Source organism: Oryza glaberrima, chromosome 1 (assembly GCF_000147395.1).
Source record: "Oryza glaberrima chromosome 1, OglaRS2, whole genome shotgun sequence".
In the NCBI taxonomy this organism is placed as follows: domain Eukaryota; kingdom Viridiplantae; phylum Streptophyta; class Magnoliopsida; order Poales; family Poaceae; genus Oryza; species Oryza glaberrima.
Genome location: NC_068326.1, coordinates 35,658,775 through 35,680,158, shown reverse-complemented (window position 1 = coordinate 35,680,158; position 21,384 = coordinate 35,658,775). Strand labels below are relative to the sequence as shown.

The window sequence follows — 21,384 nt, the reverse complement described above, 5'->3', positions numbered from 1 at the left end:
TGCCCGGTGACCAGCTAACATTGTTGAAGTACGATCAAGACATCTCTGAATTCTTCTGAACCTGACCGCGAATTATCTGCTGCTAGAAAACAAACAAGCCGTGAATTCAGGCCATGGTCGTCTTCTTCGCAAGGAACCAAAGCCAAGCAAAATCTAACCAAAGTACCAAGTGGTGGCTCCCACGGCCACGCGCTCTTCTCCATCTCCATTTCATCTCCACTGATCGCGACATGAACACTTGAATATTAGCGTCGGCGTGTGGAGGCCACGCGCCTTTGCGTTGCAGGAAAACTGACCGGCCAACCATGGCGACATCTCTAGCTTTGCTGCATTCACTGCTTCGGATAGATCTTCTTGTGTTTTGACGTGCAAGACAATGTCCCGGAAAAGGATCACACAACTTGTCAGAAAAAAAAATGCACCTGAAGACTAGAAACACAGCACGGATCACTGATCAAAGCTGTTTGATTCAGTAGGTTTTACTCTGCACTTGTCATCATCATCACAGGACAACCAAAGTACTTGCATTACATGTTGCAGTCAAGATTTCCTCGACGTGATTATCCCAAAGACGCTCGATTTGCGGCCGTGGATGACGGGCAAAGGTTAGCTATTGTTCGTTACACAATGACATCAGAGGAGGCTTGATTCTGAAGCTCTTACGCAGTGACGACGCGGCGAGTTCAGACTTCAGGCACGCGTATTAGTTTCTGCCGAATCAACAGCGACATCAGAGACGACTCCCTCGCCGGTCATCGCAGCAAAAATGCTCATCAGTGGTTCACCGAAAGGTAACCATCAAGCGACGAACCAAACCAGTGACCTGTGCAATTTATAGCTAGCTGTAGCCCACCAATGCCCTAGAGATAAAAATACATGAACACACAAGATCCAGAATATCTGAATTCGCCGGAAAGAAGCAATCTATGGGGGCAGTTGATAGTGCTCTGTACTTATCTTCAACTTTCAGGCAGCTTCACATCGTCATGGAGCTTCAGACTTTCAGTCGATAGGGCTCGAGCGCCGTTGTTTTGCGCCCGTGGTTTTGATCAACTTGTCGTAAAATTTTGCTTCGCCTGCGGCCCCTGATATCGGCCGACCACCGAACGCGAACATGTGACAGTATGGACTTAGTTTATCCTGCTGATGGCACAGATATCTTTGTATGATTTGGTTTGACATGAGCAATCGAACAGAGGTAAAGACATGCTTCTCTCTTGTTATTTTTCCAGAGTACTGACTTTGTTATACCAATCACACTATCACAGCAGTTAAATATCAACTAATTAGCTAGGTAAGGAACAATTCTTTTTGTCAGAATTTTTCTCATGCAAAATGCTTTTTTTTTTTGCGAGGCTCATGCAAAATGCTTTAGTTAATATATATCATATGGTTCAGATTTCAGAGTGAGAATACCGACAAATATGTCGCCAAAAGCCCAAAATATAGCGGCTAAAGTTTTGTGGAGGTGGAGACAGACGTGTTTGTGAATTTTGGCATGAAAAATGACGAGTTGCCACTGTCATTTATGTAATCAGGGTGGGGTCTGAAAAGTAGTCAAAGATAAAAGCGGCCAACTAGTTGTAACTAACACTACAGTTAACCTGCCTTTGTATAATTTCACAGTACGGTGGAATCAACCACTTTGATCCATTTTGGCTGGCCTGACATTTGACTAACTAGGAGTACTTAGTTAGCTAAATCACGGCTCATTCTCCGTACGGAGACATTTCATGCTAGGTTGGTGTCATATGCATGTACTTAAATTAACTAATCTTTTGTTGCGTGAGGAAGCCACGCGCCCACGAGCACGCATGTTACTTACCAGCGAGAGTAAACCACCTAATGCATTTTTCTTTTGTGGCTGCACATGCAGTGCACCCACTTGTACACACCTGATCGAAAATTACTGAATCAATGCTCAAGTTTTCAGGTCAACTTAGTGGCGAATCTTGTAAAATACTAGGCCATTTGGATCTTGTAAAATAGTGTTGGAGATAAAGATATTCACAACTTAAAATTGCAGGCCCTTGTTTCGTGCGTTCTATCCCAATAACTGTGAAATATTTTGAAAAAAAATGATGGGGTAGAACATGATACCATATTTTACTGTGTAAATAAATATACGATGCTGAATTCAATGTACACATAAAAAATCAGGTTGTGTACTATCCTACACTGCTCATAGTTGGATTTAGGACCTGTTAGGCACAATATCTATTCCGAGTCTCCGATATCCTTATGCTGTGGAGTTGGAGATATAACAAACACTTCCGAGAGCTTAGATAATATATGAAGTGGCACTGCCACATCGCTATGGAAATGCTTAAGGACTCCAGGGGGATAGAGCGACATTCTCGCCGCTCCTTAGCTTTGCTATGCTCTCGGAGTAGGAGTTGTACCAACCTGATCCTTAGCTTCACTCAATATAAAGATCACAGTTTGCATTATGTATTTATGGAGAGATACATGCATGGCAATATATTTTGTTGGATTGTATAGGAATTTTTTTATAATTACTACTCCATCCATTCTAAAATATATCAATTAATTTATGGTTATTTATTTGTCCAGATATATTGTTAGAAGTTGATATATTATGAAATGGAGGTAATAGTAGATTTCATTTAAACAATAGCGAATGGTAGTTTTGGGCCATGTTTTATAATCTAACTTTTAAAATTTGTTTAAGACATGTAATTCCTTTTCTATACAAATGGTGTAACATTAAGTATGGCTAGATACAACTCATACTGGCCAGCATGTGTGTACCTTTAAATTTAGTGGATAACAATGTCAAATGATATTTGACATATGCTGGGCTAGATACATAACTCCCCCATAACTAAGCATGTGACCACTTCATGTCTTATTACTCCCTCCATTTTGTAACGTATTATGTTGTTAACTTTTAAACATACTTTAACTATCCGTCTTATACATATAATTGTTATTTATTTTGTTATGATTTATTTTATTATTAAAGTACTATAAGCACGATTATATTTTATTTGTATATTTTTTTAATAATATGATTACCCCAAAGATAATGACATCGTATGTTAGAAAAAACAGATCGATAAGTTCTCAAAGTTTGTATGCTCGTGGGCATGTGAGCTATGTACGTGCCTGGCCGGTGACTTTCAAGGAATACTACGTTTTATCCACTAATGTATGGGATTGTTTGCTTGACTCTTCACGTTGCTTTACCACAAGTTAGGCACACACCAAAATTAGAGCGTGGTTAACTTCGTGATAAAATTTTGACCATTTAGTCGGTTAATTTGGATGTCGCACATTTGATATGTCAAGTTGTCAACCATTTGGATTCTTATATACCTCAAGAGACTTGCCACATATATTCGGCAAAATATAAGCCCTAGGCTTATATATTGTTCAATAAAGTTTTAAAATGTATTCCCGTTTTGTATTCTTGAACACGAAACGTAGATCGTGCAAGCACACAATCAAGCTCGACGAACATTAAAAATGCATGGGTGGGTGCGATTGCAAAAAAAGAAAAAAAAAGGAAGAGAAACACATATATGTAAAGGGAGTAGCTACATTTATAGCGTCATATTTTTTCACCAAAAAATAGTCAGCATGTATTTATATTGTAAGTCCCTAAATTACATATGTAAATTTAGTGTATTTATAATGTAAGTTTCAAAATTACATATGTAAGTCCAAAAATTACACAGTAATTATATGTGTAAGTGGTGTGTAGGTGGGGTGTAAATTTGTATAAAGTATAGTATGCATGCGTGTAAAACCTTGAACTAATGAAGACGTTAAACTTTAATTAATCATGTTGACAGCCTCAACATTAGCCTGCCATAGCAATATGCACGGACAGGATCGCATTGACACGGAACAAAGGAAATCGGACGCTTCAAAACGCCGACTGTGATGGAGGAGAAAATGTGTCGACACAATTCTAGCGATTCCGTATGTAAATCTCATGTAAAATATGATAATATACATAAGTACGCCAATGAAATGAATAACACATCATAAAACAATACGCTCATCGTAATCGTATACCTAGAAAACGAGCTACTAATGGCGTAGTAATGACACACGTCAGCGCCTAATCACATAGTACAAAACAATAACGGGCACGACGGCGACCAGCAGCAAAGCAAAACTGCACATCGACCCGGCCGGCGCCACGCCGGCGGCGGCGCTGCCGGCTCGCCGGCCGGCGGCGGCTCAATGCCTGCGCCTCCACTCCTCGAGGACGAGGTACGCGACGGCGCAGACGCCGACGAAGATGCCGTACACGTAGCTCCACTCGTCCCCTTCCTTGGCCAGCGACATCCCGTAGAAGACGTTGCCGACGCCGAGGACGACGGCGGCGCGGCCGACGTAGTGGTGGTACCAGTTCCAGTACTTGCGCGCCTTCGCCTCCTTGATCGGCCTCGCCAGCACGGCCATCACCTGCAGGCACGCGCAGACGAGGACGGCGACGCCGACCGCCTTGTGTGCGCCGACGTCGTCCTCGCCGTCGAGCCTGAACCCGGCGACGATGGCCACCGCGCCGACCACGAACCCGAGCCCCTGGACGCCGGCGTGCGCGTAGAACCAGAGCGGCTCGAACCGCTTCATGAACCGCGCCATCGCCACGCCGGCGGGGATCATCGCGCCCCAGCTGACCACCGCGAGCACGCCGTGGCGGCGCTTCGAGCTGAGCACCCCGGCGGCGCCGCTCGCCGTCGCGCTGGACGACGAGGACGGCGACTTGCGCCTCCCGCCTTTCCCCTCGTCGCCGTCGCCGTCTCCTCCTGAGTGCTTGTGCTTGCCCTTCCCTTCGCCGCCGCCACCCTCGTTGCCGTCGTCGCTGTCACCTGCACAGATCGTGACACACATGACATCAGCTAGAAACCCAAGAACGAAGGAGATCGAGACAGCGCGTGTGATTGGTTCTTACCACCGCCGCCTCCGCCGCCGGTAGATGTGCTGCCTCCGCCGCCGCCGCCGCTGGTGCCGGTGGGCAGGGTGATGGTGCCACTCGTCATGTACTGGTGCTGCGCGAGGAAGCCATTGGTCCCGGGCAAGCTGCCGGCGGGGCCGACGGCGTAGACGAGGTCCGTGCGCGGCTGGCCGGAGAACTGGAAGGCGAGGTAGAGCCTCGAGCCCTGGGACACGATGGTCGGCGCGGCGGCGCCGGTCGACAGCGACAGCTTCCCCTGCCCCGGCGGGCACGACCGGGAGCTCGTCCCGCCGAGGTAGTATTGCCTCGCCGTGCCCACGCCGCCCGACGCCACCCACCCGGCCACGGCGCTGCTCCCCACCATGCCCCCGTTCGGCGAGAACCCCACGGAGATGTACCCGCCGGCGTCCGGCGCCGACAGCACGAAGTTCCACACGTTGCTCCCCGCCGACGCGTCCTGCCCGAACTGCAACGCATCGCCATTGATGACGTCAAGCGAGAAACCAATGCGGGTCGAACGATCTCGCGATTCTCGAAGCTTAGCTTAGCTTACCCTGAGGATGAAGTCCTGCGAGCTCCATGCCTGGAAGCAGTTGAGGCCGGTGGTGTTGAAGGGGATGAGGTCACCGACGGCGAGCGCGGCGGTGCACGAGTCCGACGACGACGACGACGTCTGCGAGCTCACCAGCGGCAGCGAGCTCGAGCCGACGACGCAGAGCAGCAGCAGCAGCAGAGATCGCCATTGTCTCATGATTCGGTCCATGGTGTCAAGCGTGATCGAAACCGTGGATGGACTTGGGGTTGGGTGGTGGTGGTGCGCACACAGCTAGCGAGGGGAAAATGGCGCGGCTAAATAGGGGCAAGTGGCGCGTGTTAAGCTTAAGCGTAGGAGTTGGTTTGTGCGCGTCGTCGTGGGTTAGATTAGAGGAAGATGGGGTTGGTACGTGCGTTGGTAATAGAATATAGTGGCTTCTAGTTCTCCAGGACATATGTTGGCCTCCCGTTGGTTTCATAAAATCGATATTACATTTTTGCAACGAAAGCACGTACAAATGACACCAAATTCGTAGACAGTTGAGATTCAGATGGAATGCTAATTACGATACTTGCATGAAAAAAAATGTGTCCGATAGAAGACACAGAACACACAAACTGAAATTACACTATGAACTTCAGATCCTGAAATCTGAAGTTCTGAACAAACCTTGAAGGTCTGAAGAAAATACCCTGTTCATAAGTTAACTAGGCCTCCCGCATGCTAGTTAAATTGGGCTAAAATAATGGGCCCATTTATTTGTTGCAACGAAAACATGGGTCCAATTAATTTGGCCCATTGTACTTTTAGCGAGGTAAATATGGGCCTAATTTGGCCCACATTCTTCCGGTGCTCTGCCTCCGCACGAATCCCAAAGCTTGGGCCCGACCCGAGATCGCTTTCACTTCTCACATCTCTCCTCTCCTCTTCTCCACACGAAGAGATAGAGTGAAATACCAAGAGAGAAAAAAAAGAGAGAATAATTTCCCCCTTTTCTCTCTTCCGTGCCGGAGAATCGATGGAGATTAGGGCGCCGCCGACGAGCCTGAGGCTCGCGCCGCCGCCGCCGGCCTCCGCCAGCTTCCGCCGGACCGCGCTCAGGACCTCCTTCCTCAACGGCAGCGGTGCGTTTCGTATTCTTGCTCCCTGGCCCATCTCGTGTGCTTCTGGGAGGGGGATTGCGGCATGAGGCTTATGCCGGTGGATTCGCCTAGAGGTGTGGTAGTTTTAGTGGTGAATTAGTGGTTGTGGTCTCGTGGATGCTCAGCGATGCAACTGGTGATTTGCCGTGAGAATAGTTGGATTATGGACTATGGAGATTACCTCTGTTATTTCCTATGGTGGAGCATAGTTGATTTTAAGTTTGGTGGCAAATCTAATGGTTTAGTTACGTACGATAATTAGGTATGTGAATCCCACAATATTTTCATTCCATGTTTAGCAAAAATGAGCCCGTGGCAATTATTTTAGTTCAGTTCACTGTTTTCAAGTATATTTCAACCCTATGTAGTAGCGATAGCAAGCTTGGATATCTTGATGTGCATACAATACTAAATGATTCCTAGCAATTTCCCAGTAGAAGGATGATTCCTAGCAACTCGTTATGCACCTGGGGAAGCGATAGAAAGCACATATTTTTTTGGGTAAGCCAAAGTTATTGGATAATGTTAGTTCTAATTTTATGCCTACCTATCAACATTGCCACTATATAGATTACACTTGATCCTTTTCAAATAGCCTTTTCTGAAACATGTTGTAATATAAACTGAACTCCAATTGGATCTGGCCTCTGAAAACACATACTATCACGTTCATAGTTGCCTATTGAAATCATTGTTTGAATATGGACCTCCTATTGTCATACTAATTCGGTTTTCAACATGAACTAATCCTATAATGTTACAGAACATTCTGTTTACTTCTGATCATGTATCTCAATGTACTTGATGCGCATGCTCTGACACACTGACATATGTGAATGGGCATGCAATTTCATTGATATTGCCATGCTGGTAATATGAATTATTATGTTTTCATTCAGAGAGCATGGCAAAGTGCAAAATGTAGTAATTTTATGATGAGCCAACAGGCAACAGCCATGGTAGTGACCTAACTTCTAATATACCTTTTTTTTCTCTGCAGTTTCACTTAGACTTATTCAAGTGCGCCAATCAAATGTCAACAGGTTTAAGTGCAATGGCATAAGAAGTAACCTCCTTGATAGATTTTCTAGGGTTGTAAAGGTGATTACTGTTGTTTCACCATTGTACCATTCACAGTTTTTTGTTTATTTAACTAAACTATTTGGCCTTCTGGTTATCTAGTCCTATGCAAATGCAGTCTTAAGTTCATTTGAAGACCCTGAAAAGATCCTAGACCAGGCTGTTTTGGAAATGAATGACGATTTGACAAAGATGCGGCAAGCCACTGCACAGGTTTGTTGTTATTTTAGTCAAAATTTTATAATTCACACTGCATGTTCTTTTCGTTACTGTCAATACGGCGTTGTTTTGGAAAATTGTATCTGCTGTCTTAAGCGTCCCTGAATATGGTATCCATATTAGTTTGGCCACCTGATTCTTATATTTCCATATTCTTGTATATTTGGTAGACTCTCCGAATACATTAGTGAAATGAAAGTGTACATATAGTTTACACTTATATTATGTTCTATTTGCTAAGATGGATTTTTTTTTCTTGAAGGTCTTGGCTTCTCAAAAGCGGCTTGAGAACAAATACAAAGCCGCTGAACAAGCTTCTGATGATTGGTAATGTTATGGGTAAATGCAAGCTTACTTTGTGCTCTATCATCTGTTTGTTTTACAGAGGATGCCCATTTTCTTGAAATCATAGGTATCGGAGGGCTCAACTTGCTCTTCAGAAGGGTGATGAGGATCTTGCTCGTGAAGCCCTTAAGCGGCGTAAATCATATGCTGTAGGTATCATGCAAATCTAAAGTTCTGGATCAAAGATCTGCCCATATCATATTGAGTAACTACATGATTAGTTTTAAAATTTCTTACTCTTTCGTGTGCTGTGTAATACATTATACTTTTGGTGTATTTTTACACTTCAACTTAAATGATTATGCATGTAGTGTCGAAGTCTGATATGTATCTTCTACTAGTTCGATATGTTAGTGTTGTAATAGTTTTGTTATTTTTCTTGTGTTCATAGGACAATGCAAGCTCCTTAAAGGCCCAGCTTGATCAGCAAAAGGGCGTGGTTGAGAACCTGGTATCAAATACTCGGGTGAGCTTATTAGCTTCAAGTTTCAACTGCTGGGATGCTATTTTCACACTCTGCATTATATGTATTATAACGAATTTATATTTATCTGGCCTCATATATGGCATAGAGCCATAGAGTGTATAGTACCTATTTCATACTATTCAACTAATTGCTATCATGTGGAATATGCCATCCTGTAGGTTCTTGAAAGCAAGATAGCAGAGGCTAAGCAAAAAAAAGATACCTTAAAAGCCCGTGCTCAATCAGCCAAGTATGCATCTATTGGTTGTTGATTATTCTTCAATTACTTTTTACTTTGGATGCTCTGAGCCTCTGACACTTCACACTTGGACATTCTTTTCCTTAAGGACTTCAACAAAAGTGAGCGAAATGCTGGGGAATGTAAATACTAGTGGTGCTCTTTCAGCATTTGAGAAAATGGAGGAAAAAGGTGCTCTTTTCATTTTATCGATTTTCTCTGACCGGTATTATTTGTTGTGTTAGCTAAAGTACATTTGTTACTGTATCACTTGTTCGTGCAGTGGGCACTACCACCATCACTTAATATAGGTCAACGTGGGATCCGCATAATGAAACTTTAGCAAATAAATATGTAAATGTAGAGATTAAGACCTTGAAATAACAGTAGACATGTCTTGGAGCATACATTCATCCTACACTTTTTAAATATCTGACTGGTATATTATAAAAAAAGTGATGAAATACGTAAGTTAGTTTCTTAAAAATATGCCTCATATTGAAGAGGCTGAAGAATATAATAATGACCCATATTTATTTATGAATTATAATATAGTGATTTTAGCTTAGACCACAGACATGCTCTATGTTTAAGCATAGATGGCTTGCCTTAAACATGTAAGAGAGAAACGAATGAAAGTACCTTCAGAGGGTAGCATAATCAAGTCAATACTTATCTACTTTCCAGCAGTGAAAAGTTTAGCCTCTTGCTTAAAGGCTGATACTTGATACCTTCAAACAATTATTTTATAAAGAAAATAAATTGGTATCATGATTTCGATTGATATATTTTGGGATCTTCTACCTTTGCACATGAGATGTTATGACTTATGAGTGATCTTGCCAAAGTATCTCCTCATCTTGTTTGAACTGTGAAGATCATGTCTCCTTGTCTTCTTAGCATCCAGTGATGCTCCAAGTTATGATAAATCATTTGACTTTTAATAATTATAGTACTTACAGTTGATTGTTGTTATTGTCAGTTATGGCAATGGAGTCCCAAGCAGAGGCACTCGGTCAGTTGGCAACTGATGATCTTGAAGGAAAGGTAAATTTGACATTGTGGACTAAATTTTCGTGGATATCACTGAGGTAATTAGATGATCTGATCGTTGTTATTTATTTGTGCACAGTTTGCATTGCTTGAGACTTCATCGGTTGATGATGACCTTGCACAAATGAAAAAGGAAATTTCTGGAAGCTCTTCGGTATGTATTAATGCTCAAACTATGAGACGATGTCAAGTTTCATTTAACACACAAGACAATGCATCTGATATTTATGTGAACAGAGCCAGACCCACTGATAGTACAAGGGGTACTGGGGTACATGTTACCTTTAGCAGTTCTACTTAAACATAACATAACGATGGCATCTGCTGAGGGCGAACTACTAACTGTGCATTTCCCCCTAAAAGCATATGCCTGGATTGATCCGTTTCATTTGTTATGTGCTAATACGATGTAAATTTCCTGTTATCTACAGAAAGGAGAACTTCCTCCAGGTAGAACGGCAGTCAGCAATTCAGGAGCAGCGCGCCCTTTCCGAGACATCGAGATTGAGAATGAGCTAAATGAGCTGCGGAAGAAGGCCAATGAATATTAGATTATGCAGTTTCCTTGTCCCTGCACCAGGCTTGACGAATCCTTTAGACTGAAGAACCCCGGGAAGATATAGGATGGTCTTCAGGTTTCTCCAATGCCCCTTTGTTGAACCACCAGTGCAGCCTTTTTTCCCCCCAAGAGTATAATGGATGCGTAAAAAAAATTCTACATTTTGCAGTGTGATTGACATTGACTGTACAGTTAGCTACATAGTTATGTAAAAGTCATATTGCTCTTTCTAGAGCTGACTCTGCATATTTTAGTGGAAAGCCAAAAAATTCCGTCCTCGTGCATCTTCTTGTTGCCCTCTCGTTTGTGTCATAGCATGTGTTTAAGACTAAGACCAGAATGTCTGTCGATAGATCCAAAGTCAGTGCACGCATTCTACTGATTTATGGTGTGTATGATAGCAGTGATAAGGTTTTGGGTGCTCATACGCAACACGCATGACTGCAACTATTCAAGTCAGGGTCCAGACCAGACCTCGTATGTAACGGTCTTTTGAGTCCAATATTAGATTACACATCTGAATTCATACCTTGCCAATGCAAAATATTGACTATCGCAGTTAGAAAATGCATTATTTTCTCATGTCACATAGAAATAAACAAAGTTAGGCTCCTGTGTATTTCATTTCAATCATGAACAAAGTCTAATGTCAAAGTCATAAAAACCACCTTTTTTTTCTAGAATTTCTACCCGATAGATAAAACAAATCACTACATGCTGTTTTTAAGAAACATAGTATAAACACAAACGTTCACACAACATGCGCACACTATACCTGTGAACCTTAATATGACATTTGTGGTGGCGTGTATGTATCGAGAAAAAAATCATGTACCTTGACCTTGGAGGGCATCTACACAAGGCATCTTTTTAAGGAAAAAAAAAGTTACATTGCATCACAATGGCGTGAATAACCAATCCATTTACAGGGTAGAAAAAAAGAAAAAAAATGTGAAAAGGAGATCTCCAGCATGGCCGGCGAACTTCACGCCGCCGTGACGCCGTGTCGACTCATCCGAGCCCCCGAGAATTCATTCGTTTTGACTCGCAAAAATGAGGCTCACGCTGTGGACATGTCGGACTCCTGGACGCCGGCCGGCCTCAGCCAACCCTGCCACGAACCCCCTCTCCTCTTCACATTTCAAACAACCAAAAGTTGCAGACTTGCAGCAAGGCCGGTGCACCAACCTCTCCTCTCCGCACCAGTGCACCTGAAAAGAGAGATCACCTGAACGGAAACGTCTCTGACACTGTGAGCACCACAATGTACTGGTTCAGATGCGTTGGTCGCCGTGATTTCGTCAAAGAGTGTGCAGGTTAAGATAGATGGAAGCCACTTTCTCGCAGCAAGATTGTCAATCTCTTGACTATTTCTGCTGTCCAAGTCCAACAACGCCAATTACAGGGTCAGCAATCTTCAGTTAATGCTAGTAGTTGCATTTGGTCCAATCTCACATTCTTGACCATTTCGAGTACCATTTTTTCATCCTAGATGGTTGCAAAGAAGAGACATGATCTCTCTCACACACACTCCCTCTATATATATTTGTGCGCGCTTGCTAGTTAGCTAGCTAACCATTCCATTAGCATATATACACACAAGCTACCAGGCTAGCTACTTCGCATTCAGTTTCAGTTTCAGTTTCAGAGAAGAGACAGCTTCTTGGATCGTATCGGCCATGGGCTCTCACCTGCACCGTGACTTGCTGCTCGCCGTCGTTCTCGCGGCGATCGCCGCCGCGAGCCTCGCCGGACGCGCCGACGCCGCGAGGCCATTGCCGCCGAGCCCCGCGTTGCCGTCGCCGTCGTCGTCGTCGGCGTTGGAGGCGGCCAAGGCGGCGGTGTCGACGCTGATGGAGATGCTGCCATCGGGGCCCAGCGCAGGTGGCGCGGGACACTGATCAACTCATCCGCGCGCAGATAGATTCAAGAAGCGATCGGCGAGATGTCTCCGAGCGATTTTTGTAGCTGTTTTTTTTTCTTCTTAATTTACGACACCATTTTTTTTCTTCCTTCTATAGATGGATAGGTTATGTGATCTGTAGCCTCTGAACATTTGTGTACATAAAGATGAACACAACGTGAGAAATTAAGCTACTGATGATCGGTGCAAGCATCTGTTCTGAATTCAGACTCCAATTTGATTTGACTGTTGGTTAATTCTGTGCTAAAACATTCAGATATATATTGGTCGGTTTGCTCTGTAATGTAACGAGGGAACTGAGCTATCTTGTCCTGCATCCGTTTGTAAGGGGAAAAAAGCTTGATTTTTTTTGTTCTTTTGGATCAAAGAATTGTTTGTGCAGATTGCTAAATCTGGTTTTTGAAAACATATTAATTTAGAAGCCCTCAGTTGTATAAGTATCATATTATCTTAGTGCACACGAATATTATGTTTATGCACGTGGACTTTCAACAGAACTTTAGTGAGATCAATGATGTGCCGCTAGTTTATGTCTCTTAAATCATATGTTAGGGGACACATTCACGGGAGATGTGAGTGCGGTGTTGCATGTGTGGTGATGTGTGTGCGTCTGCCATGTAATAAAAAAAGGATTGCTCTACTAGACATGAGCAAACCATTTTCGTAATGGCACTCGTCAAGTTAGAACTAATCATCTGAGATTGGAGTAAATCAACCACCGTTCTCTCTTTATTTTCAAACTAGCTAATCATGAAGAAGAGGGAAAAACAACCAAATATACTTCACATCTGGCCAGCTATTCTGGGCGCAAATGAAAAACACGTCTATCCAACCGGTCAAAACCGCACCATACTTCTATGAAGAAAATAGAGGAAAATATTCATCATAAAACACGTGAAAACGTAGTAAAGACAAAGCACGGGAAATTAGCTGCGACATTAGGTTTTGGTCAATTTTTCGTATGAAATTAAGTACTCGATCTCATACACGAAGTCTAAGCACTTATAGATAGCACTTTTGTCAATAAGTGTTTGGCAGTAGCAAAATACAGTTTTTTTTTGTACGTAGAGAGTAAGAGAGATCATTAAAATTATACAGTGTTGCTCTTAAAAAACGTTGTTGGACAATTAATCATTTCAAGTCTGAATCTCTTAGTTCATAATAAATACCTTTCGAGATTCAACGGATGCAGCATCCAGCCGTTCTTAGTTTCTATCACGAGTTAATGACCACGATTAAATCGATTAGGCGCTCGAACGACCACGGCCATGAATCATCATCCATCATTTCAATGCATGAAAGCTCCAGATGGATCACAATATCACATAATCCAAGTTTAATTGCGCATGGAAATACGAAGTTTTTGAACCAAAAATCCCTGAATCAGTACAGAGAAGATGGCGAACGACTTGTGAATCAGTACAGTACTTTAAGATGCCTCTATTTTAGATCGCCAGCTTTCCCCCCAAAAATAACCTCTTATAGCGGTCAGGAATTTTGGAAAAACCCCTAACAGCATAGTCTTCGTATCATGTCATGTGTAGTGAGTAATTTGGAATAAGTTGGTCCCTCCAGTTCTAACCACAATATCTCTCAACTTACAATACTGCTATACTTTACGTCCTAGAACAATATAGTATCCGGTTTTGGCGAATATGACGGTTGAGTCAGCGGCGAAAACTTCTACTACTCTCAGGGGCGGATTTACAACGGGGGCGGAGGGGTCTTGAGACCCCACTACCGCTCCCGGGACAATGGAGACCCCCCTAAGCCCCCACTAAATTTTTTTTTCCCATAGATCCATAGGATGTGGGGACTGGAGGTTCGACTTATGCTGATGTAGTTTATTCAGCTCCCACTACTATTTTTTTCTAGATCCGCCCCTGACTACTCTATTCCCCCCCTCTTCCCATCTCTCTCTTTCTCCAGGGCTAGGCGGCTGGTGACGAGTGGTGCGTACTGGCGGGAGAGGCGCACGGTGGCCGATGGGGAGAAGCTCGACATCTGCTGGCGGCTACCATTAATCTCACGGCAATGTCAAATTGTTCGTGCGAGATTAAGGCCAGGGACACATCTTTCCTCATTTGGCCGAACCAGCGCGCGGTTGCGATACGTCCGCAAGGGCATGGGGTCCAATGGTCACTGGAGATGCTTATGCGACGGCGAGGGCGACATGGCGAGAGAAGGCTCAAGGAGGGTGGCGATGCGAGGAATTGGATCGACATGGTCCGACGGCAGCACACTGCTACACATGGCGACGGTTCGACAGGACTCAAGAAGGACTCCGATAGGAGAGACGCATGGTGGCCGACAGGGAAAAGCTCAAGGAATCGCTAGACCCGGGCCTGCCTTGTGGAAGGCGGTGCCAAGGTCAAGGAGGTGGTGCTGGGCAGCATCGTGGTGGCATGACAAGGGAGAGGAAATGGAAGGGATCAACAATAACGAGGGGAATAAGAAGGGGCCGACTGTCGGCATCGAGTTTCTACTCACCAGCCACCACGTACCTCTCTCGCCGACTGCCACCCTTCTCCCCATTGGCCACCGCCCATTGCTGTTGAGCTGCCACCAGCCGTGCACCTTGGCTGCCTGCGCCGTCAGCACCATGCGACTCTCCCGTCGGCTGCCAATCTGGAGGCCTAGAGAGAGAGAGAGATGGGAAGAGAGGGTCCAAATCCAGTTTGCCCTGCCTGTGACGCCTTTCCGCATCTACCATGCCTCCGTCGTCGAGCTTCTCCCCGTCGGCCGCCACGAGTCTCTCCTGCCAGAACGCACCGCTCGTTGATGGCCGACTCTCCCGCCAGCTACCAGCCCTGGAGAGAGAGATGGGAAGAGAGGGGGATAAGTGGAAGAAGTTTGGGCCGGTGACATGTGGGGTCCACGTGGGTCCCACGCTGACTCAGCTGCCACATCAGCCAAAACTAAAAGACTATATTGTCCTAGGACGTAAAGTATATCGGTATTGTATGTTGAGGGACGTGTTATATCTGGTAATAATAAAATAATGATATTTACATAATTTTTTTAATAGGATGCACGGTAAACTTCATAGTCAAAGTCAAATGTATTAAATATTTATTACTGGAGGAATTAATTTCAAGTGCAATATATTTATTTCTCTAGTATATACCACAATATATAGTTCGCATTGAGTTTATGTGTGAGGGCGAAAACGTAGCACTTGCTACGTGTTAGCCATTTATATTGTAATTATGCTCCACAAATTTTAGGTCACACGCATTTACATTAGTGAAAGGTAAAACCCAAAACTAGCCACGCAAGAAAAGAAGAAAAAGCAACCGTCAGATTCATAAAGGAGAGAATACGACAGCCCTCAGATCATTACATTAGTGAAAGGTAAAACAAAAACTCAACAAGAACTAACTACGCAACCGTAAAAAAAAAAAAGGAAAAAAAAGTCGAAACTGATCAAGTCGCTAATTACATGTTATTTTTAGTAAGACAAATTAAGTCGGAACTGATCACTTCACAAACAAAACAAACAATAATTTCATAATTTTTTAAATAAGATGAATGATAAAACGTTTAAAAAAATTCAAAACAATAAATATTTTAGAACAGAATAGTTAAGTAGGAATATTGTTTTATTTTTTTTCTCGTATCCGAATCGCATAGCGCGCGTTCAGCTTCCGAGGCCCGTAGCAAAACCGAACACTACCGCGGTCTCGCCTTTCTTTTTAGTTTTTTTTTCCCCTTTCTTTCATCCACTATTCTACTACATAAACAAAGGACGATCTCGTTTAAAAAAAAAAAAAAACAAAGGACGATCTCGGCCTCGCGCGCGTCGTCTAAAACCGAAACCTCCCCGCCGGAATCCAATTCGTACAGCGCGTCATGTTGGTCATGGGCCATCCACTCGGCGGCTGGACGCCGCTGCCCAACGAGCCGCCGCCGCCGCCGCCGACACGACGAGGAGGCCTCCCCTTCCCTCTCCCCCTGCATCTAGCTAGGCTACCAGATGGTGCTTCACTGCTACTTAGCTCCTCCTCTGGATGAAGTTTACTTCCTCCGTTTCACCATGTAAGTCATTCTGTCATTTCTCACATTCATATTGATATTAATGAATCTAGACATATATGTCTAGATTCATTAATATGAATATGAATGTAGGAAAAGCCAGAATGACTTACATTGTGAAACGGAGGGAGTAGTTTCTTTTTACTTTTTCATATATTGTCGCATCTGTATGGAGGGAGTATTTGACAAAGTTAACTTTCAGTATTCGTCTTATTGGAAAAATTAGCATGGGAGCCACGTCTATTGCTGCTGAAGAATTGTATGACAAATAGTAGATGTGACTTATAATCTTTTTTCTTACTTACAATATTTTATGATAAATTAATTATCCAAGGTTATAAATGATTGTGATGTATGGTATTGGCTTTTAGAAGACTAGAAAAATATTTGTGCGTTGCAACGGGTGAGGGTTATTTTAATCATATTATTGTTAGTTTTTTTTAATAAAAAGTATATGGGATTTTTATCTTGATAGTATTGATATCTCATTTGGAATCTTTATTGGGATGATGGCTATATCTTGCACGTTGCTTTCTTATGACATTACAATAATTCTGAAGTAATTAGGAGTACGACTCTCGTCCCGAGTTAGCATGCAAGTTTTTTTAAAAAATGATTTCTTATACGGCTCCTGATATATTTTCAAAAGCGAACAAACTTAAAAACTGACTGAAATATGGACGACGCACCAAAGCATCAACGGCAACATTTTCAATTTTTATAATAGTAGAGATAAAGAAAAGATGTAATTTGCACCTTTGATGAATCATCCAAAGACCAAAAACTAACAAGGTGATACGGCTTCATAACAGAAATAGTATTAACTCTACTTAGTAGGGATAAACTTCATAGATATTAGTGCATATATATATAAAGTATATAAGTCATGTTAAAGTAATAACTATATATACTTGTAAAACAAATAAACTAGACGGTAAGATAAGGGACCTATTATAAACTTATTCCTGAGTAATTTAAACTGGGAGGCCCAGCTAACTGTATTACGATCCCAAAGGCCCATTTAAAGTGGAGTACACTGGAAGCCCCAGCCAATTGGATTACGAGTCCAAACGCCCATTGAAGCGGAGTACACTGGAAGGCCCAGCCAATTGGATTACGAGCCCAAAGGCCCATTTAAGCGGCCCAAACAAGAAGACGCGAGTGAGGTTTCGTCTTCGTCTCCGTGTAGATAATTTTGGATTTGAGTTTTATGGCTCCTGTTTTCCCGAGCTGAGAAGAGGACAGAGCAAGCCGCATCCATGGCGTCAGCGGCGACCCTTCCGAAGCTTCGGTTCAGGCCAAAATGTCACGGCCACTTCCAGGTTCCATCTCCCATTTCCTGAGCTGAAATCTCCTGCAGAGATGAAAGATTAACAACTGAATTCGTTTTAGCCGCTAATCTCTGAACTAATCAAATACGGAATCTCATTATTTCTTTCCCTAGGCAATCTATCCGGTACATGTCCATATCAAGAACTGCAATGCTTGCAAGTGTCAGATTCCTACCCACGGGTAAACCCTGAACCTATCAATTTATTGGTTTCTTGCAGTCTTCAGTTTGCCGTCAGTTAGACCTCATTGTCCTTTTTCTCTCAGGTTGCTTGTTTCCAGCGCGAGAAGTCGTCCTGTCCTGCCAGTGTCGGCAGTTGGATCAGGTTCGTTGCAAGTTTCAACTTGCAGCTCACAATTGATGTCATAAATGTTAACCAAAGTACATGATCCGTCCTGAATTCTTGAAAAATGTTCAGAATTCAGAGAGGGTGTCAACTCGAACCTTCAGAGTTTCAGACTGCAAAGCGTGCTAAAGTTTTTCAGGAAATGCAGGCGGGGGCTCATCGGTTGCTGAGGACGAGAGGAAGAGTGGCTTGTCGCTGCAGAACGCCAAGACATCCGTTGTGTCACGCGACGATGAAACGATCAATGTGAGCTTGTGAAACCCAGGCTAAAGGCATGTTAATTGTTTTTGTCTAAAGCTACAAACTGAATTCTTTGGTTTTGTCCGGTCATCTGAATTTATGGAGCAGAGATGCCTCTAACTACTCTCCATGTTTCTCTAGGCCATGCTTCTCTTAAGCTTAAGTGATATGACATACACTAAAAATGAAACTGTTTTGAGTTCTTAATTGGTTACTAATTAAGTAATTAGTGAGTCATTGTTACCATTTTGACTGTTGATGCACATCTTCAGGTAAGAGTGGATTTGCCTGGAAAGGCGACACAGAAGGTGTTTGATGAAGCCTTGACAAGCTTGGCTCGTGATGCACCGCCAGTTCCAGGTTTTAGGAAGTCCAAAGGAGGTAGTATTAACTGCTAATTATCCCCATATTGATGCAATGGCCACAGTTCTCTGCTCTATTTTCTTGCAAGAATCATGTTACTAATTGCTTTTACATAAATCAGTTTAACTTTCTTACAATTTTTCTTCCTCTTCCTTCATGGAAATCTGTTGGATGTTTGAAGGGAGAACATCAAATGTAAGTGCCCACTAGACTTCTGTTTTTTTTTTTTGGCTGTACCAGCCAATTTTAATTGCACGGATTCCTTTTCTTTCACGCATCTATTTGCTTGGAAATTTTGTATTTCCAAAACAAATTATTCAATACTCAGCCCTTCTATGAACTAGAAAAAAAAGAGTGCAAAATTTTGTTTGCAAGGAACATGAGTACGGATAACCGTTAGCAGTTGAATTTTCAACCACTAGTGTTGGCTACTAATTGAGATCAACAAGTGACATAGCTTGACAAGCTACATTAAGTTTTGGCCTGCTGAAATAATTGCTTTCCTAATCCCCAATTAACAACTAACCACTGGATACTGTTCAGATACCAAGCAGCATTCTGCTGCAGATGCTTGGCAAAAGCCGGGTCACCAAGTTCGTTCTTCAGGAAATACTCAGCATCACTGTTGGTGATTTTGTAAAGAAGGTTAATGCAATTTCACTTTTAACATTTGACAACATTTGCCCATTTGACTGGGAGTTTGACACTGAAAAATGCTGTTCATCCAGGAAAACCTGAATGTGAACCCTGAAATCAAGACAACCCAGTCAGAAGAAGAGCTCGAGTCATCGTTTACGCCGGGTTCATCATTCAGTTTCAGTGTTGTTCTGCAGCTTGAGAAGCCTGAATCTGATGAGACCTCAGAGAACTCTGAATCTGACGAGGCTTCTGAGCCCTCTTCTTGATAGTAGTAGTTCAGAGAAGTGCTTCACATTTGTATCACTCCTTGCTATTCTCGCTAGAGAATGTTCTTCAGAAGAGCAAGCAAACAATTTCAGATGAGACATTGCAGTTGATATGCAGGTTGCAAGTGACACATCTATGAGATTTGTGTACTTTGTGCTGAGTGCTGGCGACCACTGAACAAAAACAGGCATAATCCACATAAGTTTCAGAACTTGAAGCAAAGATTTAGGAAACTATGCTGCTGCAAGAGGAAGCCTGACCCTACATCCATAACACTGCAGCTCATGCATGTCACCATAATGAAATCTTATCCACTTTGTCTGGAGTATTATCCATTGACACCTTGGCTTTCCAACTACCAATCAATCATACATTTCATATGGGGTCCTCACTTCCCAAGGTTCACACTCCCAATTCCACCACCAGTGTGACCTACCACCTACAAATATTCCATTCAGAAAACACTATGTATCAGAAAGACAGAGCCTTAAAATTTTACAATTTTTGATCCCATTCTCTAGACTACTTTCTCCGTCCCATAAAACTTGTCGTTCTAGATTGTTTAGCCATGTATTAAGGTTAGGAGAAAAAGACCATAATACCTCTTAATAAATAATGTATAGTTGGATGTAGGATGGTGGTTAAGAGTAGAATGGAGAGAAATTTGAATTGAAAGTGGTTGACGTGACAAGTAGTGCCCTAAAGTGACAACTGTTTTCGGACAACTTTTAAATGCTAAAAAGGCAAGTATTGTGGGACGGAGAAAGTAGAAGATTTTATCTCCTTTTTTTTTACATAATATAAAAGTATCTTCAGTCTCTATATTAACTAGGGACACACATAATCATATTTATGGACGCTAGAATTTGAACTGGCGGATGGAATCGTACATCCACGACTTCATCGCACATCAATGGTGCGTCCCCAGAATCTCCTGACATGAAAGTGTGTTCCAGCTTCCCGAAGCTATCATTGCGGTGCTGAAATGTGAACTTTAAATCATGTACTCCCTCCGTCCCAAAATATAACAACTTTTAACTCTTAGGATTTGTCCTAAAATATAACTACTTCTCCATCAACATTCTCTTCCCAACCAATCACAACCTTCTATCATTCACTTTTCCCACCTACCTCCACTACTAATCCAATCACAATCCTCGAACATTCACTTCTAACTACTTTTTTAATAACCGTGTCCAATTCTAAAATTTTTTATATTCTGGATTCGGGGACGGAGGGAGTAGAAAGCAAATTAGTTTGGGCATGATAGTAGCATATCATTGCACCTGAAACGAACGATTTCACTCAGAGACTCGATTAAACTAAGGATTTGGGGATGACATTGACCACCACTTTATTCACTATTTTAGTGACACCATCAGTACTAACTTCTTTGAGAAGTTCTTCAATACTGAATCAACAACAGAGTCAAAGATTTTTATTTATGTGTTCACCTAATCCTTCATAAGATAAACCAAGCATGTATACCCCTTTCCATTTTAGTTTAAGCAATGTTCAGAGACTCAGAGTTATACCAACCAGGTGTTAGCAATCAATAAGGTACTCTTGGAACAATTTGGTTGCATAATTTTCTTCTTATTCTGAAGTGATTCTGACAAACTAGATTCTCACTCTCCTAATATATGCTCCCAACTGTTTACTTTATCATG

General features: G+C 42.8%; 3 protein-coding genes across 4 annotated transcripts; 2 read left to right on the top strand and 1 right to left on the bottom strand.

The window, feature by feature from the left end:
- Positions 1-3,899: 3,899 nt before the first annotated feature.
- LOC127759906 (cytochrome b561 and DOMON domain-containing protein At3g07570-like) lies at positions 3,900-5,819 on the bottom strand. The gene is made up of 3 exons (XM_052284123.1): positions 5,487-5,819; positions 4,931-5,399; positions 3,900-4,847 (listed from the first exon to the last, which is right to left on the bottom strand). The coding sequence occupies exons 1-3, from the start codon at positions 5,694-5,696 to the stop codon at positions 4,213-4,215; spliced, it is 1,314 nt and encodes a 437-aa protein (XP_052140083.1). The 5' UTR covers positions 5,697-5,819; the 3' UTR covers positions 3,900-4,212.
- A 582-nt stretch (positions 5,820-6,401) lies between these two features.
- On the top strand, positions 6,402-10,848 carry LOC127760747 (probable membrane-associated 30 kDa protein, chloroplastic). The gene is made up of 11 exons (XM_052285048.1): positions 6,402-6,592; positions 7,611-7,711; positions 7,793-7,903; positions 8,172-8,236; positions 8,322-8,403; positions 8,646-8,720; positions 8,900-8,970; positions 9,068-9,150; positions 9,941-10,005; positions 10,091-10,165; positions 10,443-10,848. The coding sequence occupies exons 1-11, from the start codon at positions 6,487-6,489 to the stop codon at positions 10,560-10,562; spliced, it is 954 nt and encodes a 317-aa protein (XP_052141008.1). The 5' UTR covers positions 6,402-6,486; the 3' UTR covers positions 10,563-10,848.
- A 6,869-nt stretch (positions 10,849-17,717) lies between these two features.
- On the top strand, positions 17,718-19,850 carry LOC127754698 (uncharacterized). Of its 2 annotated transcripts, none has more exons than XM_052280271.1 (8): positions 17,718-17,851; positions 17,974-18,041; positions 18,126-18,184; positions 18,345-18,451; positions 18,718-18,826; positions 18,990-19,003; positions 19,352-19,453; positions 19,537-19,850. In XM_052280271.1, the coding sequence occupies exons 1-8, from the start codon at positions 17,789-17,791 to the stop codon at positions 19,711-19,713; spliced, it is 699 nt and encodes a 232-aa protein (XP_052136231.1). In that variant the 5' UTR covers positions 17,718-17,788; the 3' UTR covers positions 19,714-19,850. The 2 variants fall into 2 exon arrangements, with proteins under 2 accessions (XP_052136231.1, XP_052136239.1); XM_052280279.1 differs by having other exon boundaries at positions 17,719-17,851; positions 18,354-18,451.
- The last annotated feature ends 1,534 nt before the right edge of the window (positions 19,851-21,384 follow it).